General features: G+C 38.8%; 2 protein-coding genes across 4 annotated transcripts; one reads left to right on the top strand and one right to left on the bottom strand.

The window, feature by feature from the left end:
* Positions 1–652: 652 nt before the first annotated feature.
* LOC124536889 (zinc finger protein 492-like) lies at positions 653–4,717 on the bottom strand. The gene is made up of 6 exons (XM_047113544.1): positions 3,983–4,717; positions 3,612–3,746; positions 3,120–3,364; positions 2,599–2,718; positions 2,378–2,478; positions 653–2,299 (listed from the first exon to the last, which is right to left on the bottom strand). The coding sequence occupies exons 1-6, from the start codon at positions 4,549–4,551 to the stop codon at positions 1,724–1,726; spliced, it is 1,746 nt and encodes a 581-aa protein (XP_046969500.1). The 5' UTR covers positions 4,552–4,717; the 3' UTR covers positions 653–1,723.
* An 846-nt stretch (positions 4,718–5,563) lies between these two features.
* Positions 5,564–24,858, top strand: LOC124541121 (protocadherin-like wing polarity protein stan). Of its 3 annotated transcripts, XM_047118973.1 has the most exons (17): positions 5,564–5,862; positions 6,036–6,140; positions 11,884–12,011; positions 17,418–17,471; positions 19,293–19,382; positions 19,599–19,798; positions 20,038–20,235; positions 20,317–20,544; positions 20,733–20,921; positions 20,989–21,186; positions 21,252–21,398; positions 21,484–21,659; positions 21,781–21,901; positions 21,993–22,147; positions 22,340–22,497; positions 22,628–22,785; positions 22,872–24,858. In XM_047118973.1, the coding sequence occupies exons 3-17, from the start codon at positions 11,951–11,953 to the stop codon at positions 22,950–22,952; spliced, it is 2,214 nt and encodes a 737-aa protein (XP_046974929.1). In that variant the 5' UTR covers positions 5,564–5,862; positions 6,036–6,140; positions 11,884–11,950; the 3' UTR covers positions 22,953–24,858. The 3 variants fall into 3 exon arrangements, with proteins under 3 accessions (XP_046974929.1, XP_046974923.1, XP_046974937.1); XM_047118967.1 differs by lacking the exon at positions 6,036–6,140; XM_047118981.1 differs by lacking the exons at positions 6,036–6,140; positions 17,418–17,471.
* Positions 24,859–25,040: the final 182 nt, after the last annotated feature.

Genomic DNA, 25,040 nt, shown 5'->3' with positions numbered 1-25,040 from the left:
ATTTGAATGTTACGAGGAAATGGAAATAATAAAATAGATTACAGCATGTGGATACTATTGCTTTTTAATATTAGACCAATAGTAAAATGTTACCAGGGTGCTCGAAGTTTAAAGTTTTCATTATTGTAAAGCATCTAAAGGTTGTGTGCAAAATCGAGCACTTATTGGTACATTCGGCGAGATTCACTCACGCATTCACATACAATTCAAAGCATTAACGAATTATTTAATTTTAAGACAATAACTCACTATCATTTGTAAAATCAATCAGTGTCCTGACTGTCGTATCGCACTGAAAAGCGATGCAACCCGATCCAGCTTCCCTTACCCTGACAGCGAATTGCTGTCGATCTTTTACTATTGGTCTGAATCTAAATGTGTAGCTTTATTATGAACTTTCATACAAACGTTTTCGTAGTATAGATTTTTAATTGTTAGTAATTAACAGAATTATAACATATCAAATACAATAGCTGCTTGGCTATGTACTTAATATTGAATTCAAATTGTGTAAAATATCAACAATGTTTGTATTTTTATGATTAACTTAAGAGACCCTAGCGTATAATATACTGTACATGATACCAGTAGAAAAATATTATTCGAATTATATTTATTTTGATAATAAACTTAACATAACCTATAATATAATAAAATCAACATAACCTATCTTACATACTGACGTCATAGCGCTTCTAATTATATACATTTATTTAGAGTGACTGTAATTACATAGTATGAGTTTCATGCAATAAAATAATAACGATAATTCATCTTAACTCCTATAGTCACATACTATCAATTATTTAACTGAATTTTCTGTAATCAATTTCATATTGCACAGAAAATATTTATACATAATAAAAGAAGTATACAAATATTTCTTAATAACAAATAGTCAAATGTACGCCTCTAAAATAAATTTTGTAACACATATAAAATCAAAGTAAACTTTTCTTCAAGGAGTTCTCACTATGAGTCCTCATCAAATATATTGAATTCTTGTTATAAAACTAAATGAATACTTTTGTAAAGAAACATAAATTATAAACTTGTATATACATTTCATTATATGATACAATATTTTAAATGTTTTTTTGTTACTTTGTTAACAATGATTTATATTAAATAGTAATTTCATTTTTAAATACGACATACTTGTACTATCTTCGTTTAATATTATAAAGGAGACAATAATGTACAACAATTATACAAGTCATTGGTCTTACATCATTACTGTGTATGTGAAACATAGTCGTTTATATTAGTTTTTATATAAGCATGAAAAGATTCAACTTATTAAAAAACTAAACCATTTTGATTATTCAATACCACCATAATTTGTTATCTAGATACAATTCGCACACCAGTCAATGGTACTGTGAGATATAACTTCACTTCACTATGCCAATGTGGAAATTTTTGAGAAAGAAACTCACATTAAGCTGTGGCATATGTATGTGACAGAAACCAAAACATGTGCCTTTGTAACATTTTTCTCATTTGTTCTTTTCAAATTTGTTGAAATTCTTGCCCTCACTGTCAATCATATTCCTTTGTTGCATTAAAATTAATACTGTCTACAAATGGAATCACGGTCACAAGCATACTTCATTCAATAGTGAAGAATAACATTTAATATCAGTTACTTCTGCCATTGGTCTCATAGCCGGGGTCCGTTCTCTACACTCTCTTACACTCACTGCCCCACGCGGCGCAGGCGCTAGTGCGAGTAGTCGGCGCGCAGGCCGAACTCGGCGGCGTAGACGCCGGCCCACGAGCTGGCGGCGGCGGCGGCGGGCGCGGCGGGCGCGTGGGGCGCGGCGGGCGCGGGCGCGGGTGGCGGGCTGCGCTCCGGCTTGCAGGCGGGGTCGCGGCGCTGCGCCTGCGCCTTGAGCAGCTTGCTCATGGTGTTGCGCGGCGTGGGCGGCGGGCGCTCGAGCGCGCGGCCGTGCGCGGCGGCGGCGTGGCGCTCGAGCTGCACGCGGCGCTCGAAGCGCTCGGGGCAGAAGGCGCAGCGGAAGAGGCGGCGGCGCGGCTGCAGCGCCAGCGCGGCGCCGTCGGCCGCGTGCGCGCGCGCGTGCGCCGCCAGGTTGTAGCGCTCGGAGAAGCGCTTGCCGCACACGCCGCACTCGTGGCGCTTCTCGCCCGAGTGCACGCGCTTGTGGCGCTTGAGGTGCGAGCGCGTCATCAGCGCCAGCCCGCACACGTCGCACGAGTGCGGCTTCACGCCCGAGTGCGACAGCTTGTGCATCTTGAACGACGACGTGTGGATGAACGACTTGCCGCACAGGTCACACTGCAACGGGGTGCACGTGATCATTGGGGGCCGGCGCGCACCGAGCGTGTTGGTGTGTTGTTCTGAATGCAAGCATACCTGGTAGTTGAGTTTCCCCGTGTGGATGTTGTTGTGCCTCTGCAGGGCGCCTTTGGATGGAAACAGCTTGTTGCACTCTTCACATTTCCAGTCGCTGATACCTAAAATAGACGTCGAGCCAATTATAATTCTTTAACTATTGCCTACCGGCGCTGTCCTCGCCGTCAATAGTAGCAGATAATTAAAATGATGGTCAAGTGGCCCTCGTCACTCGGCTATACCTTTGTGCATGGCGACGTGTATGTCGCAGGCTCGCTTGTGCTTGTAGTGCGCTCCGCACACTTCACAGATGTAGGGTGGCTTGGAGTCGTCGTGCTTCAACTTGTGTTGCTCCAGTCGCACTGAAATACCACAAATATACTTCATTTGAAACAAGTGTTTGTAAAGTATTCGAAAATCAACCACAATCATTATTGATGAAGAATACATTTATAAATTCTCATTTTTCGAATTATATTTTTTTGATTTGAACACTAAAACCCTAAACCAAAGCATCACACAAGTATCTGATCAGATCCTACAAAAGAATATCAAAAATTTAAGTATCTGACAAGTTGTCATTATTAACACTTAAGCTGCAGAGCTAAATATTGATTGACTAATGAAGCTTCTAATAGCATTATTTTTATTATATGATATACAGTGTAAATGTTACTTCTATTTTATGGTAATTAAAATGAAAGGACATATAATTATAATGTAGTTGTTAATTAATAATATGCCAGTTAACTGCAATACTTACCGAGTGACGTATATTTTGCATTGCACTGATCACATTGATGAATAATCTTGGGATCTTTCTTTTTCTTTACAGTAGAACTGCTACCATTTTTTCGTTTGCCTCGACCAAGAAGTTTGCTTCTTTTACTATGCTTACCATTGCTCAGATCGTCAGGTACATAGTTTGAACTTTCATCATCATCATCAAAACCTTCAGCTTCTACTTTAAACATTTCATCAAAATTGTTGAAAGTTGGACTTTGGGATCTGAAATCACAAATATGTCTAATTAAAAACTTAGTATTTGATGCAATGTATCATTAATGTGGATGTTTGACAATCTGCAATTAAACATGAAATATAAAAAACCAAATGTCTTGTAATCTAATATCAATGAACATGGTAACATCATTATTTTAAAACTGTTTTCTTTTTTTATAACTTTAAACAAATAACTGGCTGTATATCATCACTCTAAAGTCAATTGATATATCATACACCAAGCAATACTCACCTGTCCGGTGACTCCTCTTTCTTGACCTTTTCAATTTGTATGGAACCTGGTAGAGTATGTGAGAGTAGCATGTGAGTGGCCAAAGCCTCTGGGCCGCCTGTCTCCCCACTCACCTCGCATTCCGTACACTGCCAACTGTTACACATAGTATACACACATACATTTTTAACAAATTAAACCGTTTTTCTTGATATTGATAGACAAATTTTAATATGTAACAGTCTAAAGAAGGCTTCAAACTGAAAGTTAGGTTGGGTGTAATTATTTATTCACTTTATAAATAAAACGAAGTATTTCATATAAGTAAAAAAGTATTATTATTAATATATGGGAATATAATATAATATAGTGTACAATTAATAAAACCATACCTATCATCACAAAGTTTGCTGCGCACTTTTCGCTTGTTATCTGTAAGTGTTTTCTTTTTTCTTTTGTCAAGTTTTCTATGACGTTTCTTTTTAGTGAGGGATAAAGGCTCGTCCTCCGAATCATCATCGAAATTTTTGTCAAGATCCAAACTTTCATTTTTCACAGGGTCGAGTGACACGGAAACTTGTATATTTTGTGTTACAAATAATGGGTTCTTGCTGAGTATGGATTGAAATTCCTCTTTTAATTTTAAATACTCTAACTCTGCGCGTTCTAATATATTAACTAGATTGAGGCACGTTTTACAAATGAATTTGGAACCATTTGTTGTTTTCCCGATATCGGTTAGTGTAAATTTACATAAATAATCATAGAGAGTAGTTCCCGCAGCGGTATTCGTGGTACTCAAATCGCAATTCTCTGGCGTCCGGTTCAGGCACACCAAACAGTCGACTAGCTCCTGCTTTACAGTTATTTCTTGTTCCTCTTTTACACCCAAAACTCCATTATCCTTCGGTAAGCTCTTGTTCTCATCTCTGTTGCTATTTACTGAGCAGACTTCAGTCATTTTGTAACCGGTTTTTAAATACGTTCAGTGGAATCATTACACAAATATAGCTCGTAAAATATTATCATAACGGATAAATCGGATTGTTAATAATTACTGTAACAAGAGGAAGAAAAACAAAAAATAGCGACTTGTTAAACTTTAAGTGACATGACAATTACATGACATTTTCATATCAACAGGCTATATCAATGCACATTGCACAGATAACGAACAGTTTATTAAAAAAACTGTCTTCATCTTCTCTTGGCGACGTATTAATAGCTGCATATTATTATATTTTAACATTCACTCACGAGTTTCATCAAACCAATAAGGTTTTTATAAATATGTTTATTATATACTTAAGCTACCTTGTTTTAGCTGTTACTTTTAAGGTTGAATGTTTTACTGTTATATCAATCATAATTATCTTACACTTCATATTCACAATTAATTTTGTAATAAGACGATGAAGGGTATTCTAATCCGATGATTTTTACTTGGTGGTAGAATGCAAGCCCGTCTGAGTAGGTATCGCCCACTCATTACTCATTAGATAAAGCTTTTAAAGTTAGCCATGAGACTAATAACGCTGAAAGTTTCATTTAAAATTTTGTAGATATAAAGCAGACAATTGTGACAATCAAGTTAAATAACGCTAGGTTTTTAATACCCGTAATATAATGTCATATATATGTCGATAATATGTAAAAACATTTTTTTTTCAATTATAATATTAACCATCTCTGTTTTTTCCTATCGAATTGAATACTTTGCCAATACATTCTACGTTAAAAAAATCTATTGAATGTTGGGTAGGTTGGGTGGGATTGGGTGTCTTTCTAATTTTTCCGTGAAATTAATTGATATTGTTATGAAAAAATATAAATATTGTTAGTACATAATAATCTAAATTTTTATTTTATTAAAAGGTAAAATTAGTTTGAAATCGAGTAGGTTGATTACAATATAATCATAACTGGCAACACTAGATTAATATTAAGAATTTGTATTTCGATACTGGCTAGTTTTCAGTTTAGTTTACGGTAAGCACTGTTACTGATACTTTGCTTGTTCAAGGTCCGGTAATTTGAAAATTAGAACGTTTGATCTTTCGCGACGCGGAAAAACGATAAAGTGATTAAATATATTATAAAGAGGTGTTAAAACATATTTCTATATTTGAATAATTAAAGCAAAAGGTTTCCTAGACAGTCTTGTTTTGTGTACAAAATTATTTATTATAGTTAAACGTACTATTTAATCATTTTCTATCAATTTTGGAGGGAGATCGGAAAACTAAAAAAATATATAATTTTCGACGAACCTGTGAGTACAAAATATTATTAATATGTTTGTAAATTATACATTACGTTAAACTTAAACATGAAATAGGTATTATATAGAAAAACATATTCGTATTGTTACATTCACATACTTTTTTTGTTATGCAACTATCAATTTAAATCAAAAGAAATTTAAGTGGTATTAATTAATTTCAGATGTTTTTTTATTTGACTATAATAATCATTGTCGACACTATGTGTGAAAATAAATAACAAAGATACAAAAAGAATAACACCAAACATCGTAATATCGAACAAGTCGTAAGTTTCGTGTGGTTTAATTAGACTACATTAGATGTAAGTAACTGGTAACAGTATTATTCATACTGCAGTGCTGGTGTATTCAGAGATGTTTGCTTAGTTTACGGTCGAGTGCAGACAGCGCCTGTAAACTACACTGCATTGCAAAAGTTTAATTTCGCACCAATATTATGTCTTCATACATTGCACTGCAGTTCACAAAACAAAAGTTTTTTGCAGTTTAGATTTGTTTTCAATTTTTTTTAAATTGTTTTTAAATTCCTATTACTTTGCCATTACTTTGTGGTGCTGCGTCACAATTGGAAGGTGATTGAGACAGTTTGATTACCATCTTACGAGGAACGTAACAGCTTACATCCCACCATACAACAACAAACAACAGCCTGCACATTTTCCTATTGCTGGGCTAAGGCCTCCTCTCCCTTTGAGGAGAAGGTCTGTTCAATATCGCTTAGAGAAAATTTCCTTAGTGATCATTGACAATCAGGTAGCCTGGTCGCTCGTCTACCTTTCTAAAATATATTAATAAATATAAAACATAAGGGGAAACATAGACCTTATTCTATCAAAATAATTAAATAGGCTGCTGTATAATTTTCACACTAAATATGTTCTTGATGTGATGATAGTTATTAATTATTTTATTGAACTGTATCAAATATCGTATACCTTACAAAGCCTTATTGCTACCCAGACAAAATTGCGGCTATCTAGCGGAACCGTATCATTTAATTGTCATGCTTTACCCCTAAAATATCTAAGATTGAAATTAAAGGCAAAAATAACGAAAGTCTCTTAATGAAAAAATTAATCTCAGTCACTGTCTGCAGATATTGATACTTATAATTTATCTTAAAGCACATACCTAACTATAATTGTACCTGAACTTTTTCGTATTATTTTAGATTTTTCTTCTTTAAATGTCATTCTACGCTATTCTAGTTTCAAATAATTAATGTTTTAGGTCTGCATTAATTTAGAAGTATAAACCTTAATCGCTATCACTGCATTCCAAATTATAACTGATACGCGTAACTGTAACCGATAAATTTATACTAAGACTCATTTCATTTTCCATACTAATATAATAAATGCGAAAGTAACTCTGTCTGTCTGTCTCGCTTTCACGTCAAAACTACTGGACCGTTTTAAATTAAATTTGGTACACAAATAGTCTAGAGCCTGGGAAAGGATAGAAGAAGGGACCTATAGGCATATTTATTTGGAAACAAAGTGATAACAAGAGGTAACCCTTTGTATTTCAACCTAATTATTTAAGTTAATTTGTAAATAACATAATAATGTATTATTCTACGCGAGTAAAACCGCGGTTAACAGCTACTTATTAATAAAAGTAATATTTAAAAAGCCACGGGTGAATTTGTATCATCGTTGGCGAAATATAAATAGTTTTTAACCGTTTCGTACGCTAAGTTATGGCATGGTGTGTGCCTTTACGCGGTATTAACGCAAGGCATGGTGGAGCTTCAGCCGCGGTGCGTGACGCGACAACGGGCAGACCTAGTTACCAGATACAGACATGTTGGTATTACCATATTTCTTTATAATGTATTTATTTTGAGGAAAAATTTAATATAGAAATAATGTAAAACTTAATTCAGTACTAAACTGGAAATTACTATTTAGACAATATTTACAGTACTAGTTTCTATTCACATAATAATAATAAAAAAGTGTATATTCAAATAAAAAAAACATTAAAAAATTAATAAAGTATTAATATATTGATATCTAATATTAAAAATTAAAAGGCTTTAAGAATGCTTGCAAGTATTCCTGGAAATGTATTTAGTAGGTATAATATCTATCGATATGATACAAATTATGACACGAAAAAGCGAGTTTTTTTGTTTTGAAATGTAATATGAATAATATGTTTTATAACGTCGCTGAACTATTATATTTCAAAACGTATTTTAGCTACTTATTACTATCTAGTAAATATGTGACGATTCGGACGTTTACTTGGGCCCATAATAATATGCTCGAAACAAATAGAATAATATTGAAATCGAATGTACGAATAATCGAGTTATCTGAATCTAACATACATTGTAATCATTTGTTTATCAATAGCGTTATTGTACATACTCTTAGTATAATTCGGTGTACATATATGTTTGATAAACAAAACCGTTGAGAAGTTATAACATGTACACGACGCACCCTTTCTCTGCACTTAAAGGAAGCACAACCTGTCGCGCTCACGCATGAGTGGTCAGCTTTTACTGGGGTTACTGGGGTCGTCACGGATGCGTAGTGCACTTACACGACTCTCCAAAAATATAACACTTTTCAAAAGGATATCGTTACATTTAGTCATTAATTCGTTTCTGAGCGTTTTTCACATGGTGAAAATTTTCTTAAGTGTTCAGACACTACTTAAGTGTTCTTTAGTATTATCGTTGCAATATTTTTTTAGTATAATTTTAAACTCAGTTGGAGAGCTGTTCTCAGGACTGACATTGTAACGGCAAAACAATGACTATTTGGTGACCATTGTATCGACTATATTCCATAACAATTGATGCTACATCTTCTCGAATTTGCAAAGTTAATTTAAAAAAAAAGTGATAACAATCCGAGAGTAAATGATATGTACACATAAGAAGGTTTGTGATGAAATCGACATCTGAGGTAAGCGTTCTCGAGGCGGTGACCGCTTTGCGCGCTCCGCCGCCCCCTCAACTCGCTCGGAACCGCTTCACTGTTAATTTAGCACCTGCTTGGAAAATGCCTTGTAAAGTATATACACTTTGAAAAATTCTCGTATGTAAGAAATAAGTAAGAAGTAAGAGCTTTCTCGTATGTAAGAAAGAGCTGAGATGGCCCAGTGGTTAGAACGCGTGCATCTTAACCGATGATTGCGGGTTCAAATCCAGGCAAGCACCACTATACATATGTGCTTAATTTGTCTTTATAATTCATCTCGTGCTCGGCGGTGAAGGAAAACATCGTGAGGAAACCTGCATGTGTCTAATTTCATCGAAATTCTGCCACATGTGCATTCCACCGACCCGCATTGGAACAGCGTGGTGGAATATGTTCCAACCCTTCTCCTTAATGGAAGAGGAGGCCTTATACCAGCATTGGGAAATTTACAGGCTGTTACTTTACTTTACTAAGAAATAAGTTCAATTCGTGCAAAATCGCCAATCGTGAACACACCTTTTAAAAAGCATTACATGATTGATGGTGTTTTGTATGCACATAGCTTTTTAGTAAAACTCGGCATGTAATAATAATGAAGTTATTTTGGTAAACTTACTACGTTTAAACAACGTATCCCTTGGTCAAAACTACTATATTTGTCCAGGGGTATTGGTAGTTAGTATACCGCATACCTGCAAAACAAAACAAAACAACTAACATGATGTATTTGATATGTTGGAAAAGAGTACTTAATGAGCTTCTTGCCGGTTATTTTCGGTGGAATTTACATTTCCACCCTGTGGCAACTTTACTTTAGTATTCATAGTTCAGTTAAATGACGATTCATAAGTGCCTGTAAAAGCGTATTTGAGTAAGGTACATTTTGATTTTGACATAAGCTCCGTCTCAGACCAAGAAAAGCAGTTATTGGGGTTTTCTAGATTTCCAGTAACAGCGGGAGAGTAAAGTTGGCATTGTGTACTTATCGTTTTATTGAATTAGGTATATGTGTGAAATAGAGTCGAGATGGCCCAGTGGTTAGAACGCGTGCATCTTAACCGATGATTGCGGGTTCAAACCCAGGCAAGCACCGCTGATTCATGTGCTTAATTTGTCTTTATAATTCATCTCATGCTCAGCGGTGAAGGAAAACATCGTGAGGAAACCTGTATGTGACAAATTTCATAGAAATTCTGCCACATGTGTATTCCACCAACCCGCATTGGAACAGCGTGGTGGAATATGTTCCAAACCTTCTCCTTAAAAGGGAGAGGAGGCCTTTAGCCCAGCAGTGGGAATTTACAGGCTGTTGTTGTGTTGTTGTTTGTGAAGAAATAGAGAATGTACTTGTATTTGCGATGAGGATTGAGGATAACATAATCACTTGATTAATTGGATTGCAGTTGTGGTATCACGGTCATAATAATGGGTTGGAGGCAGGTCTCGCCGCATATTTTGGTATGACGTCTGTCGGAGAACCTTGCCAAAAAACACAAATACACTTAAATATATGGTCATAGAGTTTAATACTCTCACTCATTAGATATCGATGACAACTACCAAACATCTCGCAATAAACTCCCACCGATGTACCAAAACGAAACATGCAATTGGTTGTAAAATATCTTCCAGAAATTTCTACGATTACATGTAAATAAATAAACTGCAATGATACAATTTATGAATATACGACAGACAAACAAAAAATGATGAAATGATTACAGCACAATGTGTACCGACATTTCAATGTTGCACAAAATTGCAGCTAAAGGTATTATTCAAAGCGCGGCAGAGACGGAACGCAGACAAGGACGGCAGCCGTCGACGAATTGTGCTGATGCTCACAAACAATGCATGTTACATGTAAATGACTCGAAAGAAAGCGAAATTAGCCGCAGCCCGCTGTGATTTTGATTTTTTTCCGCTTTCTAAATCCGAAGAGCCTCATGAGCTCAGGGAGCATTAGATTCTATATTATAGATTGCGGACTCTCGAATGAGCCAAGGCCGCTGAAATAGGGATAACTTTCTTAATATACGTATTCAGTCTAGAAGTAGCCCCCTACAAATACATAAAAATTATTTTATAAATTTCTTTGAAAGTTTAAGAAATAGTCTAAAATATAGTCATTTCAGGTATACTATTAATGCCGGGGAAACCTCTGGTACACATATCAAAAAGAATATCGAAAAGATTCTATATTCAAATCAAATCAAAATATACTTTATTCAAGTGGGCTTTTACAAGCACTTTTGAATCGTCATTTAACAATTAAGTGAAGCTACCACCGGTTCGGAAAGTAGAAACTAATTGAATGTACGAAAACTAGATTTTCGGGTTTTAATTCGAATATCAATTATAATTTTGTACAGCGATAGATCACATGTGAGTGTAGGGGGGGTTTTTGTTATGTATTTAATCAAATAAAATGACTACGTTCCATTACATTTTGAACTAAATATATACAAACTAAAAATATCTGAAACAATTTTGACCCAAACACATTGATTTTATAATAAGAATATTTGAGTTAGGTGCTTGGAAAAAGAAAGCGTTTGAAACTGATTAAATAAATGCAAAGTTTGATAGTGCTGTGTTATAAAAATGATTCGAATCGGGTAAATTATGGATGTCTACACAAATTATCAACCGTAATCTCATACCATTTGCTTGTTGTTTGCAGAACAGACAAGCGCATGGGCTATCAGATCAAATGGAATGATTTAATTACCTACAACGTTACTGAACCCCTTTAATATATTTTGCACCTAGTCATTATAATGGACTTTATACTTAATTATTACATTTTTTCTACATCTTTACTTACGTAAATACTTTCTCAACTTTCGCGATAGGCATAAAGAGTATGAGTAATTATAGAGTTATAGTATTGAATTATATAATTACGTATATTCATTTTTTATCATTGTTTCTTTTCATACGAAAAAAATATGGCCAAAACTTTTCTTTTATAATATGCAAACATCAAAGCGAAGCGGCATATTAGTGCTATAAATAATATTAAAATCGCTAAGTTTGAACCTAATTTAGAATATTGGTTTGTTAACAGAGATTCGGTGCAGTCTAGGCGAAGGTGCGTCGTGCAGGCGGCATGCGGAGCGCGCGGTAGCGGCAGCATGGCCGCGCCGCTGTTCCTGGCGGCGCTCGCGCTCACTGCGACGCCAGCGCTGTCGCAAGGTACACTCGACAGACTATACTTGACATTCTGATGTATAACTGCTGTAGTAATATTTTACTTCCCTTACTAATAGACAATTTAAATTATCTAATGGTAAAATGTTACTTAACATCACCAAGTGTATATTAACAGTTTTTAAGATGTAACAAGTAACAATAATAACAAATGAATACGAATAAAAAAGTTCTAAGTTAGGTACATGATTGATTTATTGAGTATAGATCAAATTACAGTATTTTGAGGGTATTATTACAAAGGCAAAATGAAACATGTTACGATACATAAAATAAATATTTCGGTGTTTGGTACATTGTTAACATCGCGAGAGATCGATATAAAAGTGCCCCGTTAATGGACAGTCGGACATAATAATAGGCCATTTGTTAGCGGGCCATTGTTCTTATTGCTGCTTTGCCGAGCCGCTGTCTAAACAGTCGTAGTATATGTACTGGTCCTAGCCGCCATCGCCAGCGCCTTCCGCACGCCACGAACACTTCTGTCGGGTCACTCATTACAAGTAATCGATTAATCGTATTCATAAAGACATTTGGAACGAGCGATACATATATGTAAACCTTGATAAAAAAACGTGACACATTTTATCATAAAAATATTGCTAATGTTACTTAATATATAGATGTATGTACCTAAGAGTTCGTAGTAGCCGTAGGAAGAGTATTATAATTGAGGACGCACATATATTAGACTGCGATTAGGTTTACTATAATACAGTTTTTCTATATAGTATAGGTTGGCGGACGTGCATACGGGCCACCTGATGGTAAGTGGTCACCATCACCCATAGACAATGACTCTGTAAGAAATATTAACTATTCCTTACATCATCAATGTGCCACCAAAATTGGGAACTAAGATGTTATGTCCCTTGTGCGTGTCCCTTGTGTGGGGTGGTACCTACCCAGACGGGCTTGCACAAAGCCCTCCCACCAAGTAAAATTGTTGTAAAAATAGTTTTTATATATAAATAGTTTTCGCTAATTTTTACAACATAATTATGGTTACTGGGGCTTGTACAATTTGTAGAATTTCAAAGTTGTATTCTTTTTATTTAATATGATCTAAAATAAACATTTAATTATATACACCAATGTTGTTAACTGGACAGTTATCGCGAATAAAGCCCCAGAACATACGTTGCGCTTAATTGATCGAAAAATATATAAGATGTCATATGAGACCCACATATGATTATGTATATATAAAACATAATCATAAAAAACGGAACCTACTTCTTTCCAATATTTTTATGATTAGAATCCTCTTATTATTCAGATAAAAGACCGTAGCAGGGTATAAACAAAAATCAGTTGTTATAATTAACATGTGGGTCGCATGAATCACGGCACCCTCGCCACCCCGGGGGTGATCGTCGGCCGTTCACTCCGTTTGCACAACGAGGTCACTCTTGAGTCTCGAAGTCTCGACACATTTCAATGCCGATGTACGCTGTATCGGGTTACATAGACTTAAGGCATGCTTAGTTCCCTTCGAAAACAAAATTATTCCTTTTGTATTTGTAACGTGCTATAGGTAATTACGTAATGAGCAAATAAGAAGACAAAAATTGCAACGTCGAGAATTTTGCAAACGTTTGGAAACGATATTGTTTTCAATAATGAAAAAGTTGAAAGTGCTCGCTGTAATTTACCCGACGTAATAGAAATAACTTTGGAAATAAATCAACGCAACGTAGACTTTTTAACACAGGTCGGTAGGTATGTAGGGGATTTATCACGACAGGATTATACTGCAATACGTAATATGCAGGACATCGCACCACAAACCAGCCGCCCGTAGAACTGATTTGCATATTACTGGCTTTTATATAAAAAAAAAATGTATTTTTCTTAACAAACGGCGCTCCGCTAACATTTCCTGATGCTATTAACGGTAATGCAAATAAAACGTATGTGAGGAGAAGTTATTTTATATTTTTAATGACTTTTTTTAATTTGAGCTTTTTTCCACTATTCTAAAACATTCATAAAACTTAATAATATTATTGTAAAAACTAAATCTGTCAATAGCTACGAAACAAAACAAACAAAACTCAAGTATATTCGTTAACAATTATTTTGTGTTTTATAATAAAATATATATTTTGTAGGAATGATATATTGTTCTTCTAACGGTATTATCTTTTACTTTTTATCGCGCCGATTGCTAGTTACGTTTTAACTGTCTCGATGGTCTACTTTGGAAGTTGTATGGCTGCGAACTCTCGACTTTATATCTGGATCAGACCAGTAACATTTTCTTCTCTTTAAAAGGGGCTATTCGGTAATTCAAATTCCTTTATTAAACAGAAGATTAATACTTTCTATTCTTGGTATAAAAATTACCACCAGCTCGAAAGAAACACCTCAAACCTGAAATAAAAAGGCAAAAGAAACTCAGCGGGAATTAAAGTACCGAGCAGTAGTATAGCAGTTTATTGTTACACGTCAGTTACAAATCAACGAAAGTTGGTAATATTGCAGCATAGGACGTTACGCCAGACCTGAGGGTAGTCCATTGATTTCAATAATAATTGTCACCGGTAAGGCGCAGGTAAGTAGCGGGTTCCTGATCTGCTCCGCTGGCTATTGTTGGGGCCGCAACTTCCTTTGACGTAATTATATTGGTTTCTATACATAATATAATGCAAAAACTTTTAGGTCTGTCCTGTTTCGTATATTACATACATATATAGTTCTTATTATATAGGCCGCTGCAAGGTATAATATATATAGGGCAGGGCGGCAAAAAGATTGGGAAATTGTATACTTACCATCAAGTGTACTATATGAGCAACCTCGCATTAACAAATGCCATTGGGTGGATAAGATTAAATATGATTAGGAGACCATCTGCCTTTTGCCATACGATTATAAAAGTATTGAAAAACAAGGGGCGAGAGCGAATATTCTTTGCATCCCCTGAACCCTTCTATAAGACGTGTCCGCTTGTTACTAATATTAACCACTCCTTACATCGTCATTATCCCATCAACTTTGGAAACTTAGATTACGTGTTTCTGTTTGGCGGCAGAAAATATAATGAGTGGATGGTATTTACCCAGACGGGTTTCTATTAAGTTGGTGTTATCGAGTGGCAACCCTAGTAAATACCAAAGGCCTAAATGAATAAAATATCGCCAAATTAAATATTTTTTATATCATTGCGGATAGCGATAATTGCATTAGTAATTACGTGTCGGAAACGCATTGTTCGCTAGGATGTGAGCCATCAAGCATGCCCTTACTGTACACCTGTACAATAAGCGATGTTTCCTTTTGTTATGAATATCTCCTACTTCAAGGTCATGTGGAGATCTTACGTACCTACCGACTTAAAAAGTTAAACTAACACGTAGCCGTTATTTAACAGCAAATGTCCCCACTACGTCCTTCGCTAGAGCGTCACGAAAATAGCTTTTCTTAAAGTTGTCTGACTTGACACCGTTTTAATCAAAACCCATAAGTAACAACAACGTGTACGCTGTAGTTACATATAATTTTGAGCTGTACCATATATATATACCATAAAAATCAGAAGAACTCAATTCGACAGTATTGATCATGCAAATTAAAGTTACATAATCGTTAATAATGAGATTATCAACATAATTTGCTTGGGTTTGCCGCAAAGTAATGCTGTGGAAATCGGTTTCATTTTATTTAGATTCAAATTATAATTGCATCAAATTGTCTGTAAATAATAAGATACTTCCGAGACTAATTCGTGGTGAAAACTTTCAATTGGATTTGTTTAAATGATCTTCTGTTTTCGCAATTCGGTGTCGTCCCAGCCGGATCTTCTCAAGCGAAATGGCAAATTGACAGATATCATTTCCAATTATTGTTATCATAATAAATTAATTTAAAGATTTTATAAAAATCATTTTTGACACATATATTTTTTCCTTTTTCCGGTGTTTTAAGTGTACTGTTAAGTATTGGGAAGGACCACTTTGAATACTAGACTTATAAAACTATTGAGGCAAATGGTAGATAACGAAACGGAGACAATGTCAAGGAAGGCACCGATCTAGCGAGTGCAGAGTGCAGGGCTGAGGCGGTGCGGTCGGAGCGGAAGCACGCTCGGTGACTCGACCCCGCTGCGCTGACCGCGGACCGCAGCGACACAACCCCGACTACACAGACATTGACGTCACTTCTGTTTACACGGCACTTTTCCTGACAACTGTTTTCTTTATGTAATAGTCTCCTATTACTTTAAATTATCTCCAAAAAAAAAAAACAAAAAAGTAACATGATTTTATTCAATTACATTCAGTGAGGTTATTTGTTTTTTTTTTTTTTAATAACCGCTACTTACTATTACGGATGTCTAATGGAAGAGAAAATTATAGCACTTGATGCTTCCTTTTTATTTCATTGTCAGCAAGTCGGAAATCTTGACAGATGATTTGTCGCGACTAGGCGATTGGGGAAATATTACTCTCTTTCTCAATAGCCATGGGATCCAAATGACTTTCTCTAGCTATGTTATTTATTTTTAGATACCATTATGAGTGGTAAATCTGTGTATATAGTAAGTAAGTTTTGTTCGTATGTAATCTCCGGAACGAATGATGCAATCAAAAAAACGTTTTACTGGTACAATACTACATTAGTTCTGCGTGATACAGGGTATAAGTTATAGTTATATCATTTTCTTTATTAATAAACTCCAGCAGCTCGGTTGGGTCGCTAGTTGAATATTAAGAAATTAATTTTTTTTTAAGTATTGAATAACTAAATTAAACACTGAATTAAAATTTGTATAAGAGTTAGTTAAAAACAAAACAACGCATGTAGAAAAGTTATGCCTTTGGGCGAGAGTCGTCAAATTCATCCTTATTTATCGCAATATATTTTATGAACCTTTTGACTTTTTAACCGTTTTCTGATACTATATTACTTGTAAATTATTAAACGTTACGATTGGTAGAAAAGTAAAACAAATCCAATTTGATGGGTCTACTTCGAAAGTTCCGGTAGCACACTACCACAGTTTACCAACAGACCGTGTCTCATTTACCATAATTAATTCCTTACTACGACGTAACCAATAGTACTAACCTAAACTTATACAAATTGTTGTCAGTAGGCCATCGAAACGGCATCACTTCGCTTTAATAATTTTCGCAGGAAATTAAAAAATGTGTATGAAACCCTCAATCGGTTGCGCCCCGTAAATTCAAATGGACAGCCATTTTGAATTTTAAATAAGTCGGAAGTTGCGAGGGGGATTCATTGCGATACAATCGTCCGGTGCCCCACTTGTCTGCGCACCTGCCGTTGATAGTTTTCGAATTAAGTTATTAACGAATATACATGGATCTATGCCTGCTCAATAAGTAAAATAGGCCGACATAAACATGCCAGTAATATATACAGGGCCAACTCTACCACCTGCACTCGCAGCTATAGCGCTCTCCATACGTTCTCGGGGTGAGTAACTATCGTAGGATCTTAGCACCTATGATGGACTGCCTGCAGCACCGAGTGTATTTGTTATTGCATGTTCACGACACTATCACCGTAGTGGAATAATAACACTGCATACTATGTAGCATTTTTGTAATAAGACCCAATTTTATGTGCGTAAAGTTATAAAAGCCGTGGCGAATGTTAAATACGTTTTCATTTATTACAACATCGTTCTATTTTTCGCAATGATTAGTAGACTTTCAATAAATGTCGTTTTTTGAGTTTAAACACACGTTGAAATTAAGGAGAACACTTTTTCGAAAGACAATAATTTAGCGCAATTTAGTCATCACAGTGACCGTGTGAAAGATCAAAAACATTAGTCAAATTATTTGCAGATGCCCCATAGGTCACGAGAAAGTAACGAAACTATGAATGACTTCTATCTTCATAATGATACTCAATCGGCTTGTGCAATTCGCTTTCTTGTATCAATTATTTGCCCACAGTCGGTGGTCTAACGACTCCGTTAAATGTGTGATTTCCATTTCATTCGCAATGTTAAATCAAAATGACTTTTTATGTTTTGGATTAGATCAGTTTTACTTATTCACGAACGCTCAACGACTTGCGGTTTGTACGACTTTAATTAAATGACCATAGAGACAAAGTGACGCTTTCATATATAATAGAATCACGCAATTTACACTTAACGCTCCGTCGCAAATGTTTCAATTAATCGCACCTACTTTTTGTTCAATTATGATTTTTTATGCTCTGGAAACCCACGCGCATAATTGCAGCATTAAATGTGTCACCCGATTGTGCCGCATTTATACATTGTCTATGATGAATTACTGACAAATTGCAATAAAAGCGGCATTGCAAACTTCTAGGAAATTAATTTATTTTAATTATAAACGTCTTTCAAGTAATATTTTTATTTGTTTATATCTATTTTGCAATTATATTTTCAAATTGTCCGCAATCAACATCACGCTAAATTGTATGTTATCAGTATTTTTGTTAGTTTATCTAAAATCACACAACATACAAGTACTTTACATAAACAGATATAACCTATTATTGTTCTATTCAACGCGGATCAAGATTCCAACTTCTTAATACCTTGTTAATTCCTTTATAGTTTTAGTCTTTCTATTATTTTAATGTTCTCATAGTTAAGTATTCAATTCCTTATTCTTCAAAATTCGTACGACTTTCCTTGATAAATGTTATCTTATTATTCGGTATTCATCACTTAATTTTATTTTTTAAATATTCCATGATAAAAAGCTTGTTTCAAACGAAAGAGAAACTATTATTAAACTTACATAAGTCTTATTATTCTTGATACTTTTCTTCGAAACTTAGCAAAAAAAAATTGTGCAATATATTTCAATGTTTAAGGAATCTTTGCCTCGGATTAGGAGGAAAGTGAGGGGAGACTTCCTGGGAGTCGGATAGAGCCAGGCCATGGCATGCTTTCGCTCCAATTACATTTGCACGGTCGAGACCCATTCGTATCGCAATTAATTTGATTCGTATCGTGACTCGGCCATATCACTATTAATATACCTACATTCATATTACTTTTTTCTTAATTCAAACTTGTAGATTATCGTAGTTTAGTTGCTTATTGTCATGAAATTATTATTGTTACGGACAATAGATTTTTACTTCACATTTATGAATTGCCTCATGAGTATTTTTGCCAGGATGTTCAGAGAACTATTGCCAAATCGTCTAATCTAATTCTGAGTCTGTCTGGTAAAACTACTCTTGAAGAACTGGCAATGTAATAAATTGTGTTATATATTTAAAATATTGAAATGTTTTCAGCTATCCAAGATAGTCGTTGCTATTTGATGAACGGTGGAGCAGTCGAAAGCTTCTTCATAAGCGAGGACACACCCGTCGGCAGCATTATAGGTGAATTATTTAATATTACTAACATCATTGTGAAACCTGTTTATGTATTCATATTTTTAATATCCGTTTAGGCGCGGATTTATTGATTTATTATAATTGTAGTTTAAATGAATACTTATTTATGTACATCTAATTACGTAGGATTGTTTCAACGAAGCAAATAATATTAAATTAGTGTCGTTACTCGCCATTAATGTATTTTTTGTACAATTCAAGGGACACTTAGTGTGAATGGAGATCCGAACGATTTAAATGGTGACATCTCGCTGCGAATACAAGAGAAGAACCCGCCCATAGCGCTGGTGCCCGGCACCAAGAATCTGACGCTGCTCCGGGAGCTCGACCGCGAGGAGCGCCTCGGGCCGTCCAGCGTCTACGTCAACGTGCGCTGCGACCGCCGCCACACGGCAGACCCGGTTAGCGGAACGCTCTGTCGCGATTACTTTTTCTAATAACTTATTACACAAACTTATTGACTTTTTGATACGATGAAACGTTGCGTACGTTTGATTACAATAAATAATCAAATAAATACGGCTGATTATAATAAAAAAAGCTTTTGCACAGAGCTAATGAATACTAGATTACAGTATCTGCCTACGAACCGATGCAACCGATAGAGACGGAATAAGCGAGGCTTGCGCTTGGTCGGCAGAGCTTCGTGGTGCCGGTGTCGGTGCGCGTGTGGGACGTGAACGACAACGCGCCGGCGTGGCGCGGCGCGCCCTTCCGCGCGCGCGTGTCGGAGCTGGCGGCCGTGGGCGCGCGCGTGCTGGCCGCGCCCGCCGCCGACCCCGACCAGCCCGGCCCGCACGCCGCCGTGCGCTACTCCGTGCTGCCCGGCCCCGCCAGCGTCAGTGCCCCCCCTTACACTTGCGCTTGCTCGCCGTCCGAGACGCTGAGACTTGCATTGTCATTGGGGATACGCTTCCAGGAGTACGTCGGGTTCCTCAGCGAGCTGGACAGCACGATAGTGGTGAAGCGGCCGCTGGACTACGAGACGCTGCGCAACTTCACGGTGCGCCTGCGCGCGCAGGACGGCGGCTCCCCGCCGCGCCACAACGACACCACGCTCACCGTCGAGCTGCTCGACGCCGACGACCACAACCCCAAGTTCAGCGCCGAGCACTACGTCGCCACCGTGCCGCGCCGAGCGCAGGAGGTGCCGCTCGCTTGCACACACCTACTCCTTCAGAGTTTTATTGTAGAGCTAACATAACATATTTACGTGTTCTCGGAACTCAAATAGCCGACGTAACCATTAACTATCACTTTGTCACGAAAAACCAACGCTGAGCACTCACAGTACTCACCGGAAACATTTAACGAAATAAAATGTATGCAATCCAGGGTACGATACTGGAGACCTCCCCCGGACCGATATCGGCCGCCGACCAGGACACCGGCATCAACGCGCCCGTCTACTACAGCGTCAGCGGGGAGGGCGCCGACCTGGTCACGCTCGACCGCGACAGCGGAGCGCTGGCCGCCACCGCCGCCCTGCTGCGCACCACCGCGCCCGTCACCGTCGTCATCAAGGTCAGCCGCTCCCGCGCCGCGCCGACGGCGAGCCGGGAGCGCCAGCCTAATGCGCGCTCGTCCGCAGGCCACGCAGGTGGACAACCCGGACCGCTACGCGCTGGCCACGGTGGCGCTGCGACGCGACGCGCCGGGCGCGGGTGCGGGCGTGGGCGCGACACGCGCGGGCGTGCGCTTCTCGCGGCGCGCCTTCAGCGTCAGCGTGCCCGAGGACGCGCCGCCCGGCACCGTGCTCGCCGCGCTGTCCACGCGCGCCGCCGACCAGGCGAGTGGCGCTCCGCCCGCCCGACCGGCCCGGCGCGCCCGAGCTGACGTCCGCCCTCGGTGCAGGTCCCGCTGCAGTTCTACGTGTCCGAGCGCAGCTTCCTCGAGAAGTTCGCGATCAACGGCGCCGGGGAGGTGCTCCTGCGGAAGCCGCTCGACTACGAGGTCGAGGACTCGTACCGGTACCAGGTCATGGTCACGGACGGCGAGACGGTGCGTATATACCGGGCGGCGGTGCGGCGGGTGCGGGGCGCGCGGTCGCACGCGGCGCCTGACCGCGCGTGGTGCTCGGTTGCAGAACGACACGGCGTCGGTGGAGATCAGCGTGCAGAACGTGAACGAGTGGGAGCCGCGCTTCCGCCACGCGCAGTACGAGTTCGAGGCGCGCGGCGCGGGCGCGCTGGGCCGCCTGCTCGTGCACGACGGCGACCGCGGCGACGCCGTGCGCCTGTCGCTCGCCGGGCCCGGCGCCGAGTGAGTCGCGAACGTATTCCTTCCCATTCACTTCCTCGATGTCGATGAATGACTAATCTTAATGTTACTTTTATGACAACATTATAAAAGCTCACTAATGGAATTATATACGATGTCCCAGGGCGCTGGAGGTGAGTCCGTCGGGCGAGCTGTTCCTGCGCGAGGGGGCGCTGGCGGCGCTCAACTCCACGACGCTGCACGTCGTCGCCACGGCGCAGGACTCGGGCTCGCCGCCGCGCCAGGTGACGCTCGCTCGCACTCGCGCACGGCCGCGCTCGCTCCCGCTGACGCTCCCGCTGACGCTCCCGCTAACGCTAACGCCGTTGTGCGCAGACGTCGGTGCCGGTGGTGGTGCGCGTGCCGGAGTCGCTGCTGGGCGCGCACGTGTGGCGCGCGCACGCGTCGCCGCTGTTCGCCGCCTTCGCGTGCGCGCTGGCGCTGCTGGCGCTGCTGCTGCTGGCGCTGCTGGCCTACCTCTGCCGGCTCAAGTGCGTACCGCGCCCCCCACGGCCCGCCGATCCCAACGGCTCTGTTATCCTATACGCTCTCTGAGCCTCAGTAGCACGGAGGCGTCTGCTATCCCCCGCGTTGTGTACTTTTAAGACTCGAGTAGTACCGAAACGTGCGTCGACTCGTGGTGACTGTGACGGATTTTTATGAGGACTAATGAAATAAAACAGGCGCAGAAGACAGGTTAAGGATACGAGTACGGTGAAATCGACGACGCCGGAGAAGCCCGCCGCGCTCAGCGTGGCCAGCGGCGGCTCCCTGCAGAGCGTGTCGGCCGGCGCCAGCAGCATCCTGGCCGCCTCCAGCACCAGCCTCGAGCTGCCCGCCGGTGAGTGACACGACGCCCGTACTGTCGTCGGCGGGTGAGAGTGATAGCCCCGTGTCGACGGAGTGCCTTAGCTCGATGAATAAATAACACGCCAGTCGATATGAATTGAATGTGAATGCTCATCTGGCAGGCGAGGGCGCGGCGCGGGCGGCGGGGGGCGCGGCGGGGGGCGGCGCGGGCGCGCTGAGCGACCACCTGCAGGGCGCTGCGGGGCGCTCGGGCGTGGCGTGGCCCAGCGCCACCATCCCCGCGCGCGTCAAGCACCTCAGCTGGGACGACGCGGCGCAGGTAAGCGCACCCCAGCCTGCCACCACAACCTTGTCTCCAAACCACCACGTACGTAATGAATCCGAGTGACCTCCCGTCGTCCCCAGGCGGCCGAGGAGCGTCGCGAGGTGACGGAGACGACGAACTCGGCGATGGCCGAGCATATGAACCTCACCGTTTACTTCTGATCTCCTCACGAGCCCGCTTCGACTCCCGAGGGCGACCTCGTCGTTAGTAAACCGTTGATTGCTCTCATATTGGATGTGAGAGATAAATGTATGTAAATCGAAAATGTTTAAAGCATCAGTAGACAGTATTACGAGAGCATAACTTCCATATAGCTTTTTACTTTTGCTTCACTGTACATAAAATGTAAAGATGTAGTTTGTATTTAGACATTAATATTCAAATCGGTTCCTTTGCATCCTTGCTCATAGGTATTTTTGTACAACAGTAAGAACAAAGTGACCTACGAGATAGCCTTGTGGGACACCCGTAACCAATTCAGAATATAACAACAATAAAAGTTACCTAATAAAATCGTCACAGTTTCTAGTGTCACTTTGACTTTACTTGCCAATATAAGAATACTAGTATGGATATTAGATGGAGAATTGTTAATTTTTTATTTTGACAGAATATGATACCGTATCTTATAGCCAAAGTCAAATGCCTTAAACAAATCTCATACGTTTCATCATTAATCTTTAATTTTATAATTGTCGGCGTTTGATTTTTCTAATTATTAGTAACTGATGGTATATTCCGTTTCGCATTATTTTAATATTCATTAGACAAATCTTATCCAGACTCATTAATGATGAAGCAATAAATAATAATAATAATTTTAGTAATACATGTATATATAGGTAGATACAAATAATACAAAATGTTTTTTATAAAATTATAGGTAAGTTTTATACCAGCATAGAGTGATAAATAGTAGTAAAAATAATCCAAAAGATAATTAGTGGACCAATAGTATTATAACTGTCATAATAATTGTAAGGGACAAATATTGTGTTTATCAAAGATGTGCTTTATTTATTTATTAAAAATAAAGTTTGTGAATTACAATAATGATGCTGGTAGTGCTGTACGATATGCACTCTTCTCGTATTATGTTTGTACTATTTTCAATAGGCGAGATTAGTTAATGTGTGAGTCGAGAGTCCAGAAAGGATCTGTTCAAAACCCAACCATATATTTTCATATCTCATTTTTAAATTATTTCTATAAACAGGCAAATTAAATGCATGGAAAATTGTAGTGAAGCATCGAAAGCGAATACAAATTCAAAAGTTTCGTTAATACGTCAAAAGCGATGGCAATTTTTTTTTGTGTTCTATTAGTGGCAACCGGGCACAGATTATGTCGCCAATGTCACATGCGACGTAATGATTTTATCAAATTGTTAATTATAGCGCGTCAAGTGTAAGTTGGCGTGTGGCAAAAACATGTACTAATATTTTTTCTTCATTTAATATCTTATTCGTTTTATTTACCCTTATTAAGAAAACTTACCCAAAATCTATTAAAAATGAGACGTAGAGAATTATTTCCTAGGGAGATATTGGTAAAATAAACAAAAAAGTGGCAAAACAAAGGTGTAGCATGTGCTGCCACAGGAACGCCAACTTATACTTGACAGTCTATAACACAACACTGAGAATTATACATTCACTTTTGATATTGTATTCTCTTTTATTGCTTGAATGTCATCGCACTACATTAGCATTTTTACTTTTTTTTTTTACATTTTTTGATGTGATATATACGACCCAAGGAGCGCCTTTAATTGCTGTTTTGGCAGTAAAATATTTTCAGCATTACGAAGTAAGCTTAAAAATCGTACAGCAAAATCAGCACCATTGTAAATAAAGTTATATCAAGTATTTTAAGTTTGAAGGATTGTCGCTAGTACCTCTATTAAATCTTTATGGTCCAATATTTTTTTTCATAAATATTTAATTGTATAAAACTTGAATGATTTTGAAATGTTACTTGTGTATATTTTTGAATTATTTAATAATATGTTATTTCGATTGATATATTAATTACGAGATGAGTAATGATTGTTAATAAACTTCTGTTGACTAAGATGGGTTTTATTAAATTCCAGCGCTTTCTCCGCCTCGCGAAAGTGACTCGTGTGCTTCGACATTCACTTCATACGATATCTCATATTATTATTGCGGACAATGCGGGGAGATGAATGAGCCTGTTACATATGAAATTGATTTAGATATGATTAGTATTGTTTTGAACAGGCGCGT

This window comes from Vanessa cardui, chromosome 2 (genome assembly GCF_905220365.1).
Source record: "Vanessa cardui chromosome 2, ilVanCard2.1, whole genome shotgun sequence".
NCBI lineage: Eukaryota > Metazoa > Arthropoda > Insecta > Lepidoptera > Nymphalidae > Vanessa > Vanessa cardui.
This window is presented reverse-complemented; position numbering and strand designations above follow the sequence as displayed.